Raw genomic sequence first — 14,669 nt, 5'->3', positions numbered from 1 at the left:
CCAAGAATTCCCTCTACAATTTGCAAGATACTCTCAACAAAATACCAATAACATGCATAATCATGATCAACATCAGCATCGAAATGCACGTGCCATCTATTCTAGTTTTTGCTGAAGCATGATGGCAATAAAACCGAAACTTATAATACTAACCCCATCTAATTCAAACCACGCTGGACAATAACCTCCCCCTAGTTATCCATAAATAGTATCCGTAGATTTGCGTCTAAATGCATACCATATGTACAAGAACGTACGTGTTCGTACGACTAACACTGCCACGCTAGTTGTGATTGAATCGGTATTGCGCGATACCCAATCACGCGTTTCTTCCCAGCCGCTCCTTGTCGTCGTCGATCAATGTGTATGCAGGCTTGAACGACCGCTCGCCGGCACGATCTAGTCCGCTGTCCAGTTTCAACGCCGGATTTGGATGGGTATCTGTGGTTCCTCCTAATGATGTATAACCCAAATCGTATAAAATGCAATACTTGATTTCCAACTCTCGCAAAAAATGCCACACTTCAGCGTAACGCCAATCGATGACAGGATGCACGCGCATGAAATTCGGCCAGCCGTGGTCGGTCTCGTCAAAGAACGTAAGTTCGGCACCATTGGGATCGGTCCGTCGAGTACCGACCATGATAGCTTTGACGTGCGGTTTGGCGTCAAGGAACTTCTGGAAAGCAGCTTTCATTGGCGGTGGTAACCTGATCAAGTCGAGAGAATATAATGCGGCACAATCATTGACGAAGGCATCAACTTCTGGGAACGCGTTAAATGAATGAACATAAACGGTGTGGATCCGCTGTGGTGGATATTGGGAAGAGTGGTAGTGAAGGCTCGCGAGGAGTAAGACAAGCATCACGAGGCAGTCTTTGCCCCCATTAAAAGAAATCGCCAGCTCGTCAATGCTATAAATGTAAGCAATATGGTACTGCAGCCATATATTGCCCCAATATGACGAACCTGTAACGCTTCAAAGCCTCGCTGATGACGCCTAGTGATTCTCGTACGCGCTCCTTCGTCCGTTGACGCAGATCTGCTGTCTCCGGGGCCTCAGATGCAGGAGTTGTCGCAAGGTAGTGATCCACTCGTCGAGCAATGTCTGCGCACGCGTTTACCAGAGGAATCGTTGATGGTGTAGGGACAAATTTCGGTCTGGTCGCGGAGGATGGCTGGGTTGTGGAGGCTGACGACGAGGTCATCGCGGCCGCTGCTACCTGCGCCATTGATGAGGTGATGTGCAATGATAGAACACTTGACTATAGGCCCGGTTTTGCCTATGAAATTAACTCAAGAAAGAGGCAGCTTGGTACTATCGTCTTGCCCAAACACTACAGACTATAATGAGTCACCCTAAGAGCAACAAGGAACAGTTGCCAAAAGAAGTAAATTTGCTGCCGATTACTGTTTCTCAGGAAGTGGTGGCCAACCGCCAATACAAAACCTGCGCTCGTGTTGGCGGGGCTTGTTAACTTGAATTGACAAGTTCTCGAACTCTCGGATGGATTAATTTTAAACCTCGAAATTGTCTCGACGCAAGATCTTATCTGAAGCACTGGAGCAGCGCTAAAACTGACTCGGTGATGACACCACGCTGCAGTTACAGCGTAAATCGTCATGCGTTATGAGAATTGTGTATGCACACACTTCACACGAATAATCTATGCGCTCACGGATAGTTATCTCTTAAATTGTGACCCTGGCAGTCGGAATTGTAACTGTCATGGCGTTCATTGCAAACTTTCAGTCTGACATCTGATGATACATCGTACATATTGCACTCATCGATGTCGATAGTCTGCATATTATGGTACGCAAACACTTCACGATCATGTTTGTTGCATGCCTTTGCCGTTAACCCCATCCATTGAATCTAACTGCGAGAATGGAAAGTTTAGTATTTCCCGGTCCGTTATTCATCGTCGGGAATTACATTTTGTCTGTTTGATGTCTTGCTTTCTGTGGACGGTCGTCTGTGTAATGTTGCCATTGAGATAGCTTCGTGGGAAATCAATGGTTAGATGGTCATTTGTTGATTGATCAACTCTTGGACTGCTTTATCGAGGTTGGCAAACGTTGGTGAAGCTCCTGGTGTGTATTTTACAGGATTCCCAGAGAACTGTTCTGATCAAAATTCGTTCCGTGCAGTTGCTGGTTTCTTTGGATTGCCTAGCTAGCCAGAATTTGGCTATGCTTTGTAGTTATAGTCAATTCAGTTAGAGAGATTAACTGCGATCTTGTATGACTGAAAGTAATATATATTGGGGATGCGCAAGTTTGCATCAATCTCATTCGACTAGAATGATTAATTACTCATTGTTTAACGCTAATCAAAACGCATAATAATACAGCAATATATAATTAGTAAAATCATCGTCTTGCTGGTCTGTTCACGGTCAGAAAACTGCTTGTCATACCAAAAGACAATAGCCCGATATACTGAAAGGGTTTAGCACGCTGACCTCACTGAACAAACCAATACGTATTATGAGTTCATCGGAAAACGTATGGAATTGTCCTCTGGTCCTCAATGTCTCACTACTTAGCTCTCCTGGATCTATGATTTAAGCCATTGACATTAAGGGGTTGAGCCAACAAACTCATTTTCTGAAACCTCCATGACAGCGTTGCGAATCGATTGTGCCCAGCATATAAATGGCTGAGCACTATGATTTTGGCCTTTGGTGGCAGTTAAGATTCATGCTGTCCGTAAAGATTTCAAACACTTAGTGACAGAACTAAACACTTAAAATCTCTACCCACATGTTACTAGAACTAGGGCAGCATGTTTGGGCCGATTGGAGGCGGGCGTTCGGTATTGCCCGGTTCTGCAAAGACACCTAGGTGCCTTGCCGAGTTATTGCATTCGAGTAAATCGGTCGTACGCTTGCCAAACTGTGACAATGAAAAGATTGAAATCCTGACCTGCAAGATACTAGACCTATCGTTAATTCATATCTATGATATATACGACATCCGATCTAGCTTCGCATTCGATTGAAAGTTGCCGATGCGATATAAACACTTCATTATTGACAATTTCTTCCAAATCAGGGACATCTACATCACCAATGTCAGTCAATTCTTTCACATATGCTCGAATTATATAACCTTCTTAGGCGCGTGTGAGCCTACAGGAATAATCCTCAGAATTTTTGTCAACCCCACGGTAAAAGTGAGCTGTGGCAACGGTCCCTCGCCGACGATTGCGTAAGGTTTATCCCTGCCCTTACCCTCAGTCCCTTCGTATGCGCACGAATTGTGGAAAATAGAAAAATATACTACGATGAGGGGCCCTCGATTGCTATTCTTAAACTGTATAATTTGACAGAAATTGACAATTAGCGTTGTGTTTGGCCATAGCCGGATTGAATACGTCTCAAAATTTTCCGTGATAACCTTCAAGTTTTGGTGAACTAGTCTTTAGCTGTCTACTCGAGATTCAGGTCACACTACCAGATTCACCTAGCGAGTTGACATTTCTGGGTTACCGCTTAGTAAACATGGGTGAGTGGTGCTGATTAGTTAATTGCGTATTTGTGACCTACATATGGATCGGAGACGCATACTAACTTGGTTCTAGTGGATGCGACAGGCGCAGCCGGCAGCGGTGCGAGTAAGCTGTTATCAGTATGGCATGACTTGCGTCTTCCTATTGTTCTAGGTGTAACGTTTGCATACGTTTACTGGAAGTACTGTTTCTATCAGCCTCGAGCCACTATCCCGAAAAGAGATGGCAAGAGCCGCGATCTAAAGCACTCGGCTCCCGACGACGAGTATTCCGACGACGACCACGATTTCGTAGTAGCTCAGTCGCAGAAAGATAAAGAAGAAGGGCGGAATACAGTGATGAGTGCAAGCCCGGCTCCTACGGAGCTGAGTAGCACCAATGGTTCTGCTGCGGCATTGACCACATCAACCACATCGCGCAAGACTAGAGGCGCAAAAGTCTTTACGCGTCGCTCGAAGATCGCTAATACGCAATCCCTCCCAACCGAGTCGGATATCTGTATATTCTATTCGACGCTCACAGGAACTTCTGAAAAGTACGCGCTGCATCTGAGATCTACCCTCTCCCAGCACTCGGATCTTTCTATGCGTCGTATCCATGTGCAGAATCTAGACTACCTTGACGATCTTGATAGCTATTTTGTAGCGCCGGCTCAGTCACTCTACAATGCATTGTATCTGTTTGTCATTCCTTCTTATGCTTCGGAGTCGCCACTTGATTTTTTCATTGAGACGTTGAAGGACACATATAATGACTTCCGAATTGATTCAAGACCGCTTCGTAATCTTGGAGGCTACGCCGTGTTCGGTATTGGAGATCGGGAAGGATGGGATGAGGACATGTACTGTTACCAAGCGATGCTGGTCGACAAATATCTACGGAAATTAGGGGCTCCGCGAGCATTCCCGGTTGGTACTGGAAACGTTAAAGGAAACGCGAATGATGAATTCGAAGAATGGATAAGCCATTTGAGCGATAATCTTGCTGATCCGGCCAATGTCAGCGAGATGGTCGACATTAGCGACTCTGACGACGAGGAAGTCGAAGAGGTGGACAAGGATGCTGACGGTGCAGATTCACTAAACCTTTCGAATACGACTAGTGCGAAGGATGTGATCGATGTGGAAGATATGGGTGTCATCATTGAGAATTCTCGAATATCAAATGAGTCGACAATTAAAAAGGCAATGGTTGGCAGGGACACTCCGACGTATAATGCTCTTACTAAGCAAGGCTACACTATCGTCGGCAGTCACTCTGGTGTCAAGATTTGTAGGTGGACAAAATCAGCTCTTCGAGGACGAGGATCTTGCTATAAGTTTGCATTTTATGGCATCAAGTCGCATTTGTGCATGGAGACCACGCCGTCTCTTTCATGCTCCAATAAATGTGTCTTCTGCTGGAGACATGGGAGTAATCCTGTCGGAACGACTTGGCGTTGGCAAGTTGATCCACCAGACGTCATTCTGGAAGGAGCTTTGGAAGCCCACTACGCCAAAATCAAACAGATGCGCGGTGTGCCTGGTGTACAGGCCGCCCGATTTGCTGAAGCATTTACAGTACGACACTGCGCACTAAGTCTTGTCGGCGAACCAATTTTTTACCCGCATATCAATGAGTTCGTCAGAATGCTACATGAAAGGGGTATTTCGAGTTTTTTGGTGTGTAATGCGCAGCATCCCGAGCAGCTAAAGACGCTGGAGCAAGTCACGCAGTTGTACGTGTCGATTGATGCCAGTGATAAGGAATCGCTACGGAGGATAGATAGGCCGCTGCATAGGGTGCGTTAGTTTAGTTCCTGATGGACTTCTAATCAGTTAACAGGCAGTTGATAGGATTTTTGGGAGCGTTTCAATCGGTGTTTAGATATTATTCGAAACAAGACCTCTCAGCGAACAGTATTTCGATTGACCCTTGTGAAAGGCTTTAATGCTAGCGAAGTCCTGGGTTATGCCAAACTCGTTGCACAAGCGCTCCCATGCTTTATTGAGATCAAGGGTGTTACATACTGTGGCACATCAGCCGCGACAAGTGGACAGAAAGGTACGACGAATGGAGGTAGTAAAGGAAGCCTTACAATGGCCAACGTTCCATTTTATGAAGAAGTTCGTGACTTTGTACTTCAGCTCAATGCGTCGTTGAAGGATCTTGGCTTAGACTATGACATCGCCGCAGAACATGCGCATAGCTGTTGTATACTCATTGCTCAGAACCGATTTAAAATCGAAGGTGAATGGTATACGCATATTGACTATGCTCGATTCTTCGAGCTATTGCGCGAGGGAGGGGAGTTTGGACCAATGGATTATATTGCAAAGTCTCCGTCTTGGGCTCTGTTCGGAGCTGAGCAAGCTGGATTTAATCCTGAGGATGAACGCGTTGTTAGTAAGAAATCAAAAGCCTATAAGATTGAAAGCGGGCGATATAGGTGATATGCACTCTGAAATGTAATATAGTGTGCTCTAATATACATAACCAATTTATCTACGGAGTAACTTCTTCTTGAGACTGCTGATCAAGCGTTCTTGTTTCGAAGGCATCCCACGTGTGGTCCCTCCTTGTTGCCGTCTCCTAATCGCTGTTACACTTTGGGTTCGAGTGGCCCAACTGCGTTGACTTTTGTACAATTTCAGATGAGTTGAACTAGATAAATTATCGTGATCTAGAAGCGCTATTACGGAACAACTGTGTTGCTGAGTCTCTATGGATTTCGCTTCCTGTGAGTTCCACTCCAGGAGTACTGCCCTTTTTGTCCCTACATCTGAAAGAGGAAATTAGCATAGCCTATTTCCACATGTAATATCACTTGTGGTGGGCACACATTGCAAAATATCTTGTTATAGGTCTGCATCCAGGCACATCGTCGATCTTGCCGGGCAAATTGCATTCAAATTGAAGATACTTTCTAACTTCGCAATCCGAGAGATCACGGCGCTCTAACATTCGCACGACATCTGAACGCGTAAATCGACCTTCGTCACTTGACATGTCTTTCAAATTGCCTCTGTGTTGTTTAGGGGTTTCTGTTGTGGTGTCTGTTTGGCGATTACGACCGGCGAGACTGAAACATCGAGTCACGGAGGGGAAGTCGTGCGGCTCGGCGGTGGTTGGACGGTTGGAGTATCGATCCGCAGTGGCTATAAAACGAACTCTTGACTGGCATCCAGAAATGAAACAGGGTCCGGTTCAATCTTGCCTCCCAGTCATTTTCCGATCGAGTCAAATTGCATTTGCCATAAAATCAGCAACACCGTTTGGAATTCCGTAGCAGTTTCATTCCTAGGGTTCGCGCTGTCGCCAGACTTCACCAACCAAGCTATCGAGTGGTTATGGTCTCGTAAAGTTGTACTAAGGGCTAAATGTCAATTTCTTCGCCTTGAAGTGTTCGACATTTGTAAGCAATGTCTATCTCGTTCATTTGAAACGCGCTAGGCACCAGTGACCAGTTCGCTCTCTCGCAGATTGAAGTCACTAGGCAATTCCTGACCGGAAATCTTGCCTTTACAGACTACTATATCGCTAGCTTCCATATACGAGCGCGACCTTGTTCCATGTCTTCGTAATGCCAATAATATTCATTACAGGAGTATTAACGCACGACGTTTCTCAGGTAAATACAACCTCGTATTACGTGTTGGGTTGAGGAGATTAGGTGGCGGAGCTGGTGGTTTGCACGGATATGGTAACTGACTGCGTCCGTCATATTACCGGCATCCACTATTCTCCATTATGTTGTCCATAGTTACATAATCGGTACTGACTCTATGAGAATGTACATATATTTGGCAATAGCTTCGTTTTGGTCGGCTCGTTTTAACGTACAATTTCGCACGGACGATTCCACGTTAGTCCGTTCGATCCTCCTCTAGCACCTCAACCCAATGACTACCTGCATTGGGAATGAACCTTCCTACTGTCTTCTGATATTCCTTGTATTCCGGATATTTGGCACTCGTAATTCCTTCAGTAAATGAGGTTGAGCCTTGGAACAAGCATACGTACATCGGCGCGCCAATAATAGTCCAATTCAATAACTTGCCGGTTAAGTATGAGCCCCAAAAGTATGGTATACACCATATACATTGCTCCATCAGAAAATTCGGATGTCGTGAATACGCAAACATGCCGATGGTACAGAAACCTCTCTTGAGCGCTTTCGCTGTGAATCCCTTAGCAACTTCACCAGTTTCTTTGTAGTGACGTTTTGCACTTTGGTAACCTAGCGGTCCATTTTAGCCTTTACTCATTCACTTAGAGAAGACACACATAAAAGATCATACTCCACATATACTCGTCAGCAGCGGCTTCCAAGATCACACAGGCCGCTAACAGTGACCCGAACACATAATCTCCGGTGTAGAGGTCCTCGTTACCAACCTCAACGAAGATCATCGCAGGTGCTGTAATACACAGCAGAATGATCAATTGTGTTACACTAATGAACAATGCATTGAAAAGTAAGAATTGAAAGTGCGACATCTTTGATCGCAAAATCTCCCATCGATAGTCTTCCCCTTCCGGGCTGTAACCTCCCTTCCTGGCGAAGTTGTACGTCAGTCGAGTGGACCAAAACAAAGCTATGGCCAAATAGATGTATAGCCTCAGCGATCCATTACCGTTCAAATAGTTATGGATAGCATAATGAAAAATGGTAGCCGACGGTAACATGGACCAAAGTCGATCGACCTGAGTATCAATTAGATAGGTGCGCCAATTGGCGTTTCCCACCTGCATAGTACGAATCTGCACTCACCTGAGAAACATCGTGCGTCAACACTCCAGTGATGAAGACGATTGGCATTAGGAGGACGTGGAACAAAGATGCACTGGTAAATGGATAGCTAATGACATAATACTCTGAGAACGCGACCCGCCCTGTCATGAATTGCTTTGTGAGCTCTATTTGCGAGAGAACGAACAGCTCGCTAGTGCCCAGCACTTTGCAAATCAACGAAATGACCATTCTTTCCCAGTAGATGCATTACTACAGTGCACGCGGCCAGTAGGTAGAGGAAGGGGGGAAAGGTTGACTTGAAGACCATAAGTGGAACCAAAACCCTAATCCCCATATGCGTACGATTGTACGATCTCTCCAGTGGTATTGTGGAATATGAGAAAATATCTAGCCAAATGATCGCAGATCATTATAGAATTTTCTAGCGATTTTTTGTGATGTCGCATAAGCCACCCGAAGCCGCGGCTGACGAGTATATGTGGAGTATGTTAGACGCTATTGTTTCCACTTCGATGGTTACTGAATTGGACTGCTAGGTTACCATAGACCGAAGGACCATTACAGAGAAATGGGTGAAGTTGCTAGCGGTTTTACAAGCAGGTATTGGACAGAGGATTTTGCACCATTTGCATGTTTGGGTATTCACGACATCCATTTTTTCGCGGAGCAATGTATCTGGACTATACCATATTTCTGTAGCTTATACATGACGGGAAAGCTCTTTAATTCGACGGTTATTGGTTCTCTGATGTACATTTGCCTAATTGCAATCACCAGTCAGCTTATATACACCATAGACGCTGTAACGTGATGACAATTATGGCACAACGACAGGAGAAATTGACTAGATATACGTCGCTGATTCGTACATGAATCGACACTGCCGACAGCCATAGACAAGACCATTCTCATGAGCCAGAATTCTGTGGAGAGAATTCGGGAACCAACAATATTCAGATGGAACTAAATGAGGAAATTTTTTCGTGTCAAATTTGTACAAAACAGGAGTTGATTTTAATTCTACCAATCATGATTTGACCCTTGCCCTTGCTCCTCACCATATGTTTCAAGGCGACCGATCGTTGGCAGTTTAGGGTTTAGCTTGAGAGATTGGGACCCTACGCGCTATGCCTCTTTGGGATTAGATAAGTATACCATAATGATAATTATGATATTGCCTTATTGTGCGCTAAGTAGTTGTTATTGCAAACGCTTTCTTGACGCGTAAATAACGAGTTGTAGGCTTGTAGCGCGTTGTCGTCTCGTTTATGACAAAAGGGCGTATGGCTCGGTATCATATAGTCAACAATACAATGGTACGGACGGTATACTTATGCTAGTCCCAAAGAGGAATAGCTGGCAGGGTCCCCATGTTCTCCTTTCCCTAATTTGTGGTTGAACGCATTACATCAGTGAACTGAGTGCCTCCCCCTCTCGTTTTCCTCTTCTACAACTCAGATCCACCATCTCTTCGACAGCAGCACAGTCGGCATCGCGCTCTGTTGTTAACGTAGTCTATCAGTTATGGCTCCCGTTTTACCTGCTCAGAGCCCGTTGGCGCTTACTGTAAGTTTTTTCCTACATTTCAAGGGAAGAAAATGGGCTTGCGGTTACCGATCCTCGTGCTAACCCTGCTGTAATGGTAGAATCTGGTCAAGCGCCCTGGTTATGGTACTGCGGGTACACCTACCAAGTTTTACGTGAATCATTTCCGCATCGCGTCTTTCCCAGACGTAGAGATCGTTCAGTATGATGTAAGTGGCGATTTCCTTCATCAGCATAACAGGATGGAGTACCTAAGTGCTGTCTAGGTTCAAGTCAATGTTGGTGGTGATACCCGCACCTTGATTAAGAAGGTTTGGAACAGCCCTGTCCTCCAAGAGAGGCTGGGCGAATCAGGAAAGCCGGTCATTTTCGACGGTACGCAAATTGAATGACTCCGCAACTTGGTCCGTCGTAGCTAATTTATTAGGTAACCGTTTGGCGTGGTCTCGTGGTCCGTTGGCATTTGGCGATGAATTGTCAGTTGTTGTAGACTTGGACGAAGGTAACTTGTTGTCCGTTTATGATTTGCCCTTAGCTAACAAGTAATCAGGACGTCCTGCTCGTCCTGGACGCTCTAATAAGCATCGCGTATTGATTCGCAAGGCTGCGATCGTCTCAATGCAGATCCTTGATGAGTATATCAACAATCGCTATACTATGGACAATGAGGTTCTTGTTGCCATCAACTTCCTCGACCATTTGCTTCGAGAGACCCCATCGAAACGTCTCATTGCCATTAAGCGCTCATTCTTTCAGAGTCAAGGCGCGTCTCCTCTCGATGGAGGTGTCGAGGCTTGGAAGGGAATCTTCCAGTCCGTTCGCGCCTCTATGGGCCAGTTGACGGTTAATGTGGACGTCGCAACTACTGTGTTTTGGTCGGCTGGGCCGTTGATCGACGTTTTGACGAAATTCATGGGATTGCGTATGATGTTCTACAGTCTCGTAGACTGAAATGGTTCTAATTCGAGTGTAGGTTCTCCCGATGACACCGCCAACCGCTTGTCAAACCCGAACGGTCGCCGAGAGCTTCGACGATTTAGAAAGTTGAGCTTTTATATTAAGTATCGTGGACCAGAACACGAGAAGAAGATGTTTATCATCGACGGCTTCAGCGAGGATGGCGCCGACAAAACGACTTTCACGACGAAGGAGGACGAGACGCTCACTGTTGCGCAGTACTTCACGCGAACCTATAACATTAGGCTGCGATATCCGACCATGCCTCTTATCAAAACTAAGAAGGGCGCATCCTTCCCCATTGAGCTTGCAATTATCCAGGAGGGCCAGCGTTATCCCTACAAGATTTCCGATCGTCAGACGGCCGAGATGATTAAGATTACCGCGCAGCGTCCGGACGCTCGGATGAACGCGATTCGCTCAAATGCTCGAACTCTCGGTTGGGATAATGATCCTGTTTTGAAGGCATATAACTTAAAAATTCAGCCGGATATGTTAGTTACGGATGGTCGTATCTTACCTCCTCCTGTCATTAACTATGGTCCCGGCTCCAAGAAGGTTTCCTTGCAGCCTCATGATGGTCGGTGGAACTTGATCGGCCAAAAGCTCGCCCTTCCTCAAAAGCTTGAGTCTTGGGGTGTGATGGTGTTTGCTGACAATCGACGCACACCCGAACAGGTCATTCAAAACTTCGTTCGAACCTTCATCAATGTGCATCGGGGCCATGGTGGTGAAGTCACGCAGATGACGCCTCCCATCTTGTATGCTTCGGCTCAGCGGGACATGAACACCAATGTCCGAGAGATTTTCAACGCCGCAGGAAACGCTGTTCGCAAGCGTCCGCAGCTTTTACTTTTTGTCTTGCCTTCCAAAGGTGCCGAGCCGTATAACTCGATTAAAGCTGCATGCGATATCGGCCTAGGTGTGTGCTCCCAGTGCGTCCAACTTCGTCACGTGGAGCAAGCGAAGCCTCAGTACTGTGCGAATGTTGATCTCAAGGTTAACTGCAAGCTTGGTGGTACTAACGTCTTTTTGGATAAGAATTCTTACCCACTTTACAATAAGGAGCCAACTCTTATTTTGGGTGCGGATGTTTCCCATCCTGCCCCAGGATCTGGGCGCGCGTCATTTGCTTCTATGGTCGGTTCGCTTGATCTCCAAGCGACGCGTTATGCCGGTATTGTGAACACGAATGGGCACCGGGTCGAGGTCATCAATTCCAGGAATATTCAAGTGTTTGTTACTACTTTACTCCGACAGTTCCGGTCAAATACCGGTAAGGTTCCCGGGCGGATTTTCTATTTCCGTGACGGTGTGTCTGAAGGTCAATACCAGCAAATTATTGATCAAGAGTTGGTCGACATTAAAAAGGCGTGCGAGTCGCTCTCAGCGGGATACAAGCCGTTCATCACTGTTGTGATTTGCTCCAAGCGACACCACTCACGTGTGTTTCCAGCCAGCCGCAATGGCGGAGATCGCAACGGAAACGTGCTTCCCGGTACTATTGTTGAGAGAGATATCACCCATCCGTCGGAGTACGATTTTTACCTGGTTTCACATGTCGCGCTTCAAGGCACTGCACGTCCTGTGCACTACCATGTCATCCACGATGAAAATCAGATGCCCGTCGATTATTTCCAGGCATTTGTATATAATATGTGCTATGTTTTTGCACGAGCTACGACTTCTGTATCACTCTGCCCGCCTGTTTACTACGCGCATTTGGCCGGACAGCGTGGCCGAGTCCATGAAGAAAATAGGGAGGAAGATTCTGCTTCCTTGGTTTCAGGCAGAACAGGAGGTTCCGGCAATGAGGAGCCAGGTGAAGTGAAGGATGTGAAACCTCTTCATCCGTCCCTTGCAGGTACTATGTGGTACATCTAAATGTCCACGTTATTGCTGTGTCTGCAAATGCAAAATTGTAGTGCTATCTTTTATGTCGTATTATTTATTCGTTAGCGGCGAGGTTCGATTGTATTTATGTGTTCTCTATTTCGATTTAAGACAGTGTTCAGGGCAGAGTAATAAACGCGGTACTATTCTGTAACTACTTCTGGGCCAAATTTTTATTGATTGTAGGATCTGTGCATTAGCAAGATGTTTTGGGACGTAAATGGGTGCCGCTCAACTACACATCGACTCCAAAAACGAGAATTGCCTCAATTTTACATGCTGTCAGTCATCGGCCGCCTTAGAATACATAGACCTGTTAATGGCAGCCGGAGCTTTGAGCCTTTGACGTTGAATCACTTCCTTCAGCAGTAGCTGCGCATATTATAACTGCGTTTAAGGGCCTAACTGGTGTGAAATCAAAGAACATCACTCAATTATAATCCGTACGCCTGACGAGACCATCCCAATCCGAGCTGATGCACTTGGAGAAGTCTACTAGTCATCTATCTTCTAATATTCAACTCGCTGTGACAGTCCCGGTCAATCCATAGCTGACGCGCTGTCCAGACAGCAGTTGTGATTAGTATGCCCACTCCGTTCATTCAGTGTCCCACAAATTTCCAGCAAGTTAAGCAAACAAGACAGAACTCTCAGCGCAGAGTCCTATATATCAATAAATTATGATATAGAAAAGAACTTGAGTAGATAACAATAGCAATTAATTATATATTTGACAAACTCCTAAATATTGTATATAAATGTAAGAACCAGATCCTTCGGTTGTCGTACTTAGTGGAAATGTTTTAGAATATTTATTATGCCTAAAACTCGGGGATCACTCGCCCCTTGTATACCCTGCCTGCTCCCGGGCTCATGTACAATTGCCGGAAAAAAGCACAACAAAGCAGAAGCCACAAATTCACAAAGCCAAGAAGCCGCCGCAAAAGACCCAGCCACAAATCACAGAACAAGAACAATGGCAAGCCCAGACATAAGTCAGCCGTCAATCCCTGACACCTGGTCTAGAATGCGAGGTACAGAAAGAGGAGTCTGCACAGCAGGTGCCCTGGTCGGGTTCGACAGATGCATCAGCAGAAGTAGATGAAGGAAAAAGAAGAAGAAAGGAGGTGTTGGTAGACTGGTAGTGCAGGGAAAGAACTAGCAGGAGGCTCAGCCACAAGAATTGGCGTGAGCATCATCATACATCATGGGGTGAGGAACAGATATATTCTGACAATCACGACTTGGCCGCGCAGCAACGAGAGGCCCACCATGAAAAATATAATTGAACCCAGATTCCATAACTGAGATCCAGGACGACAATTTAAATTTGTTTGAGTAATTAAGTTTGACTTCTTTTTGGTCAATCTAAATTACTATTCCAAGTTCCAACTGTTCGCAATTTTATCACTCCTGTAAACCCAGGTACTCAGCTAATGAAGGCGGCTCACATCCAAAAGCATCTGAAACCTTATTTCGCCTGTCTAATGTTACGACGAAAGAGCGCGAGGACAGCAAGACTTGAACTAGAACTTGATGGGGCGGAAAACAAGATCCGATTTCTTGAAGCGTACAACAAGGAGCGGGGCCGTCAATTTATATCCGTGGACTCCGCTACAGACAAGGTTCAACTATGTACATGCTGTATGTGCGGAGGGCGCAAAGCTTTTATTTTCTATAAACAAAGAAAATGTACAGAAGAACTCGTTAAGGAAAAAGAAAAAGGAAAGAAAGAGAAAAAGGAGAAACACCAGAAGATAAAGGAAACCAACGGTCAGTGGCCCGGACGACTGCAGGCCGCGAAGGGGCAGCCGAGTCTCAATCGGGCATAGCCCGTGACAGTATGGCCTTCTAGGCCTTGTACCACTCCGCGGGGTTGCCAGAAGCCAGATGTCGTCTCCTGACTCTCAACCCGACATCACCTGCGTAGGCAAGAGCCCATGACTGATTAGAAGTCAGAGCTTCAGACATCTAAACATGTCTTGATATTTGTGAGTAATATCAGAGACGAAACCAAGCCGT

General features: G+C 45.8%; 6 protein-coding genes across 6 annotated transcripts; 3 read left to right on the top strand and 3 right to left on the bottom strand.

Moving 5' to 3' along the window:
- Positions 1-319: 319 nt before the first annotated feature.
- Positions 320-1,208, bottom strand: POJ06DRAFT_238201 (uncharacterized protein; the record flags this gene model as incomplete). Its single annotated transcript, XM_056185985.1, has 2 exons — positions 320-914; positions 970-1,208. 2 exons carry the CDS (start codon positions 1,206-1,208, stop codon positions 320-322), a joined length of 834 nt encoding a protein of 277 aa, XP_056044160.1.
- A 2,647-nt stretch (positions 1,209-3,855) lies between these two features.
- POJ06DRAFT_196328 (uncharacterized protein) lies at positions 3,856-5,949 on the top strand (the record flags this gene model as incomplete). Its single annotated transcript, XM_056185021.1, has 2 exons — positions 3,856-5,298; positions 5,353-5,949. The coding sequence occupies 2 exons, from the start codon at positions 3,856-3,858 to the stop codon at positions 5,947-5,949; spliced, it is 2,040 nt and encodes a 679-aa protein (XP_056044159.1).
- A 51-nt stretch (positions 5,950-6,000) lies between these two features.
- POJ06DRAFT_253486 (uncharacterized protein) lies at positions 6,001-6,680 on the bottom strand. Its single transcript, XM_056187645.1, has 2 exons — positions 6,339-6,680; positions 6,001-6,278 (listed from the first exon to the last, which is right to left on the bottom strand). The coding sequence occupies exons 1-2, from the start codon at positions 6,503-6,505 to the stop codon at positions 6,170-6,172; spliced, it is 276 nt and encodes a 91-aa protein (XP_056044158.1). The 5' UTR covers positions 6,506-6,680; the 3' UTR covers positions 6,001-6,169.
- Positions 6,681-7,362: 682 nt separating this feature from the next.
- Positions 7,363-8,480, bottom strand: POJ06DRAFT_196407 (uncharacterized protein; the record flags this gene model as incomplete). Its single annotated transcript, XM_056185025.1, has 3 exons — positions 7,363-7,736; positions 7,798-8,203; positions 8,271-8,480. The coding sequence occupies 3 exons, from the start codon at positions 8,478-8,480 to the stop codon at positions 7,363-7,365; spliced, it is 990 nt and encodes a 329-aa protein (XP_056044157.1).
- POJ06DRAFT_110167 (uncharacterized protein) lies at positions 8,471-9,151 on the top strand. The gene is made up of 2 exons (XM_056184054.1): positions 8,471-8,735; positions 8,789-9,151. Exons 1-2 carry the CDS (start codon positions 8,690-8,692, stop codon positions 9,061-9,063), a joined length of 321 nt encoding a protein of 106 aa, XP_056044156.1. The 5' UTR covers positions 8,471-8,689; the 3' UTR covers positions 9,064-9,151.
- A 561-nt stretch (positions 9,152-9,712) lies between these two features.
- POJ06DRAFT_253473 (Piwi domain-containing protein) lies at positions 9,713-12,906 on the top strand. Its single transcript, XM_056187644.1, has 6 exons — positions 9,713-9,818; positions 9,899-10,006; positions 10,064-10,172; positions 10,225-10,299; positions 10,348-10,719; positions 10,771-12,906. Exons 1-6 carry the CDS (start codon positions 9,777-9,779, stop codon positions 12,636-12,638), a joined length of 2,574 nt encoding a protein of 857 aa, XP_056044155.1. The 5' UTR covers positions 9,713-9,776; the 3' UTR covers positions 12,639-12,906.
- Positions 12,907-14,669: the final 1,763 nt, after the last annotated feature.

This window comes from Lipomyces tetrasporus (assembly GCF_029532465.1).
Source record: "Lipomyces tetrasporus strain NRRL Y-64009 chromosome Unknown POJ06scaffold_5, whole genome shotgun sequence".
Classification (NCBI taxonomy): Eukaryota; Fungi; Ascomycota; class Lipomycetes; order Lipomycetales; family Lipomycetaceae; genus Lipomyces; species Lipomyces tetrasporus.
Note: the sequence above shows the minus strand (reverse complement) of the source record. Positions and strands in the feature narration are given on the sequence as shown.

Bases quoted from the DNA above. Each gene is read 5' to 3' on its own strand.
- POJ06DRAFT_253486 (XM_056187645.1), bottom strand. From the start codon at position 6,505: ATGTCAAGTGACGAAGGTCGATTTACGCGTTCAGATGTCGTGCGAATG. The intron at 6,279-6,338 runs GTGTGCCCACCA...TTCCTCTTTCAG, and splicing joins ATAACAAGATATTTTGCAAT to ATGTAGGGACAAAAAGGGCA.
- POJ06DRAFT_253473 (XM_056187644.1), top strand. From the start codon at position 9,777: ATGGCTCCCGTTTTACCTGCTCAGAGCCCGTTGGCGCTTACT. The intron at 10,007-10,063 runs GTAAGTGGCGAT...AGTGCTGTCTAG, and splicing joins TAGAGATCGTTCAGTATGAT to GTTCAAGTCAATGTTGGTGG. The intron at 10,300-10,347 runs GTAACTTGTTGT...ACAAGTAATCAG, and splicing joins TGTTGTAGACTTGGACGAAG to GACGTCCTGCTCGTCCTGGA.
- POJ06DRAFT_110167 (XM_056184054.1), top strand. From the start codon at position 8,690: ATGTCGCATAAGCCACCCGAAGCCGCGGCTGACGAGTATATGTGGA. The intron at 8,736-8,788 runs GTATGTTAGACG...TTGGACTGCTAG, and splicing joins GGCTGACGAGTATATGTGGA to GTTACCATAGACCGAAGGAC.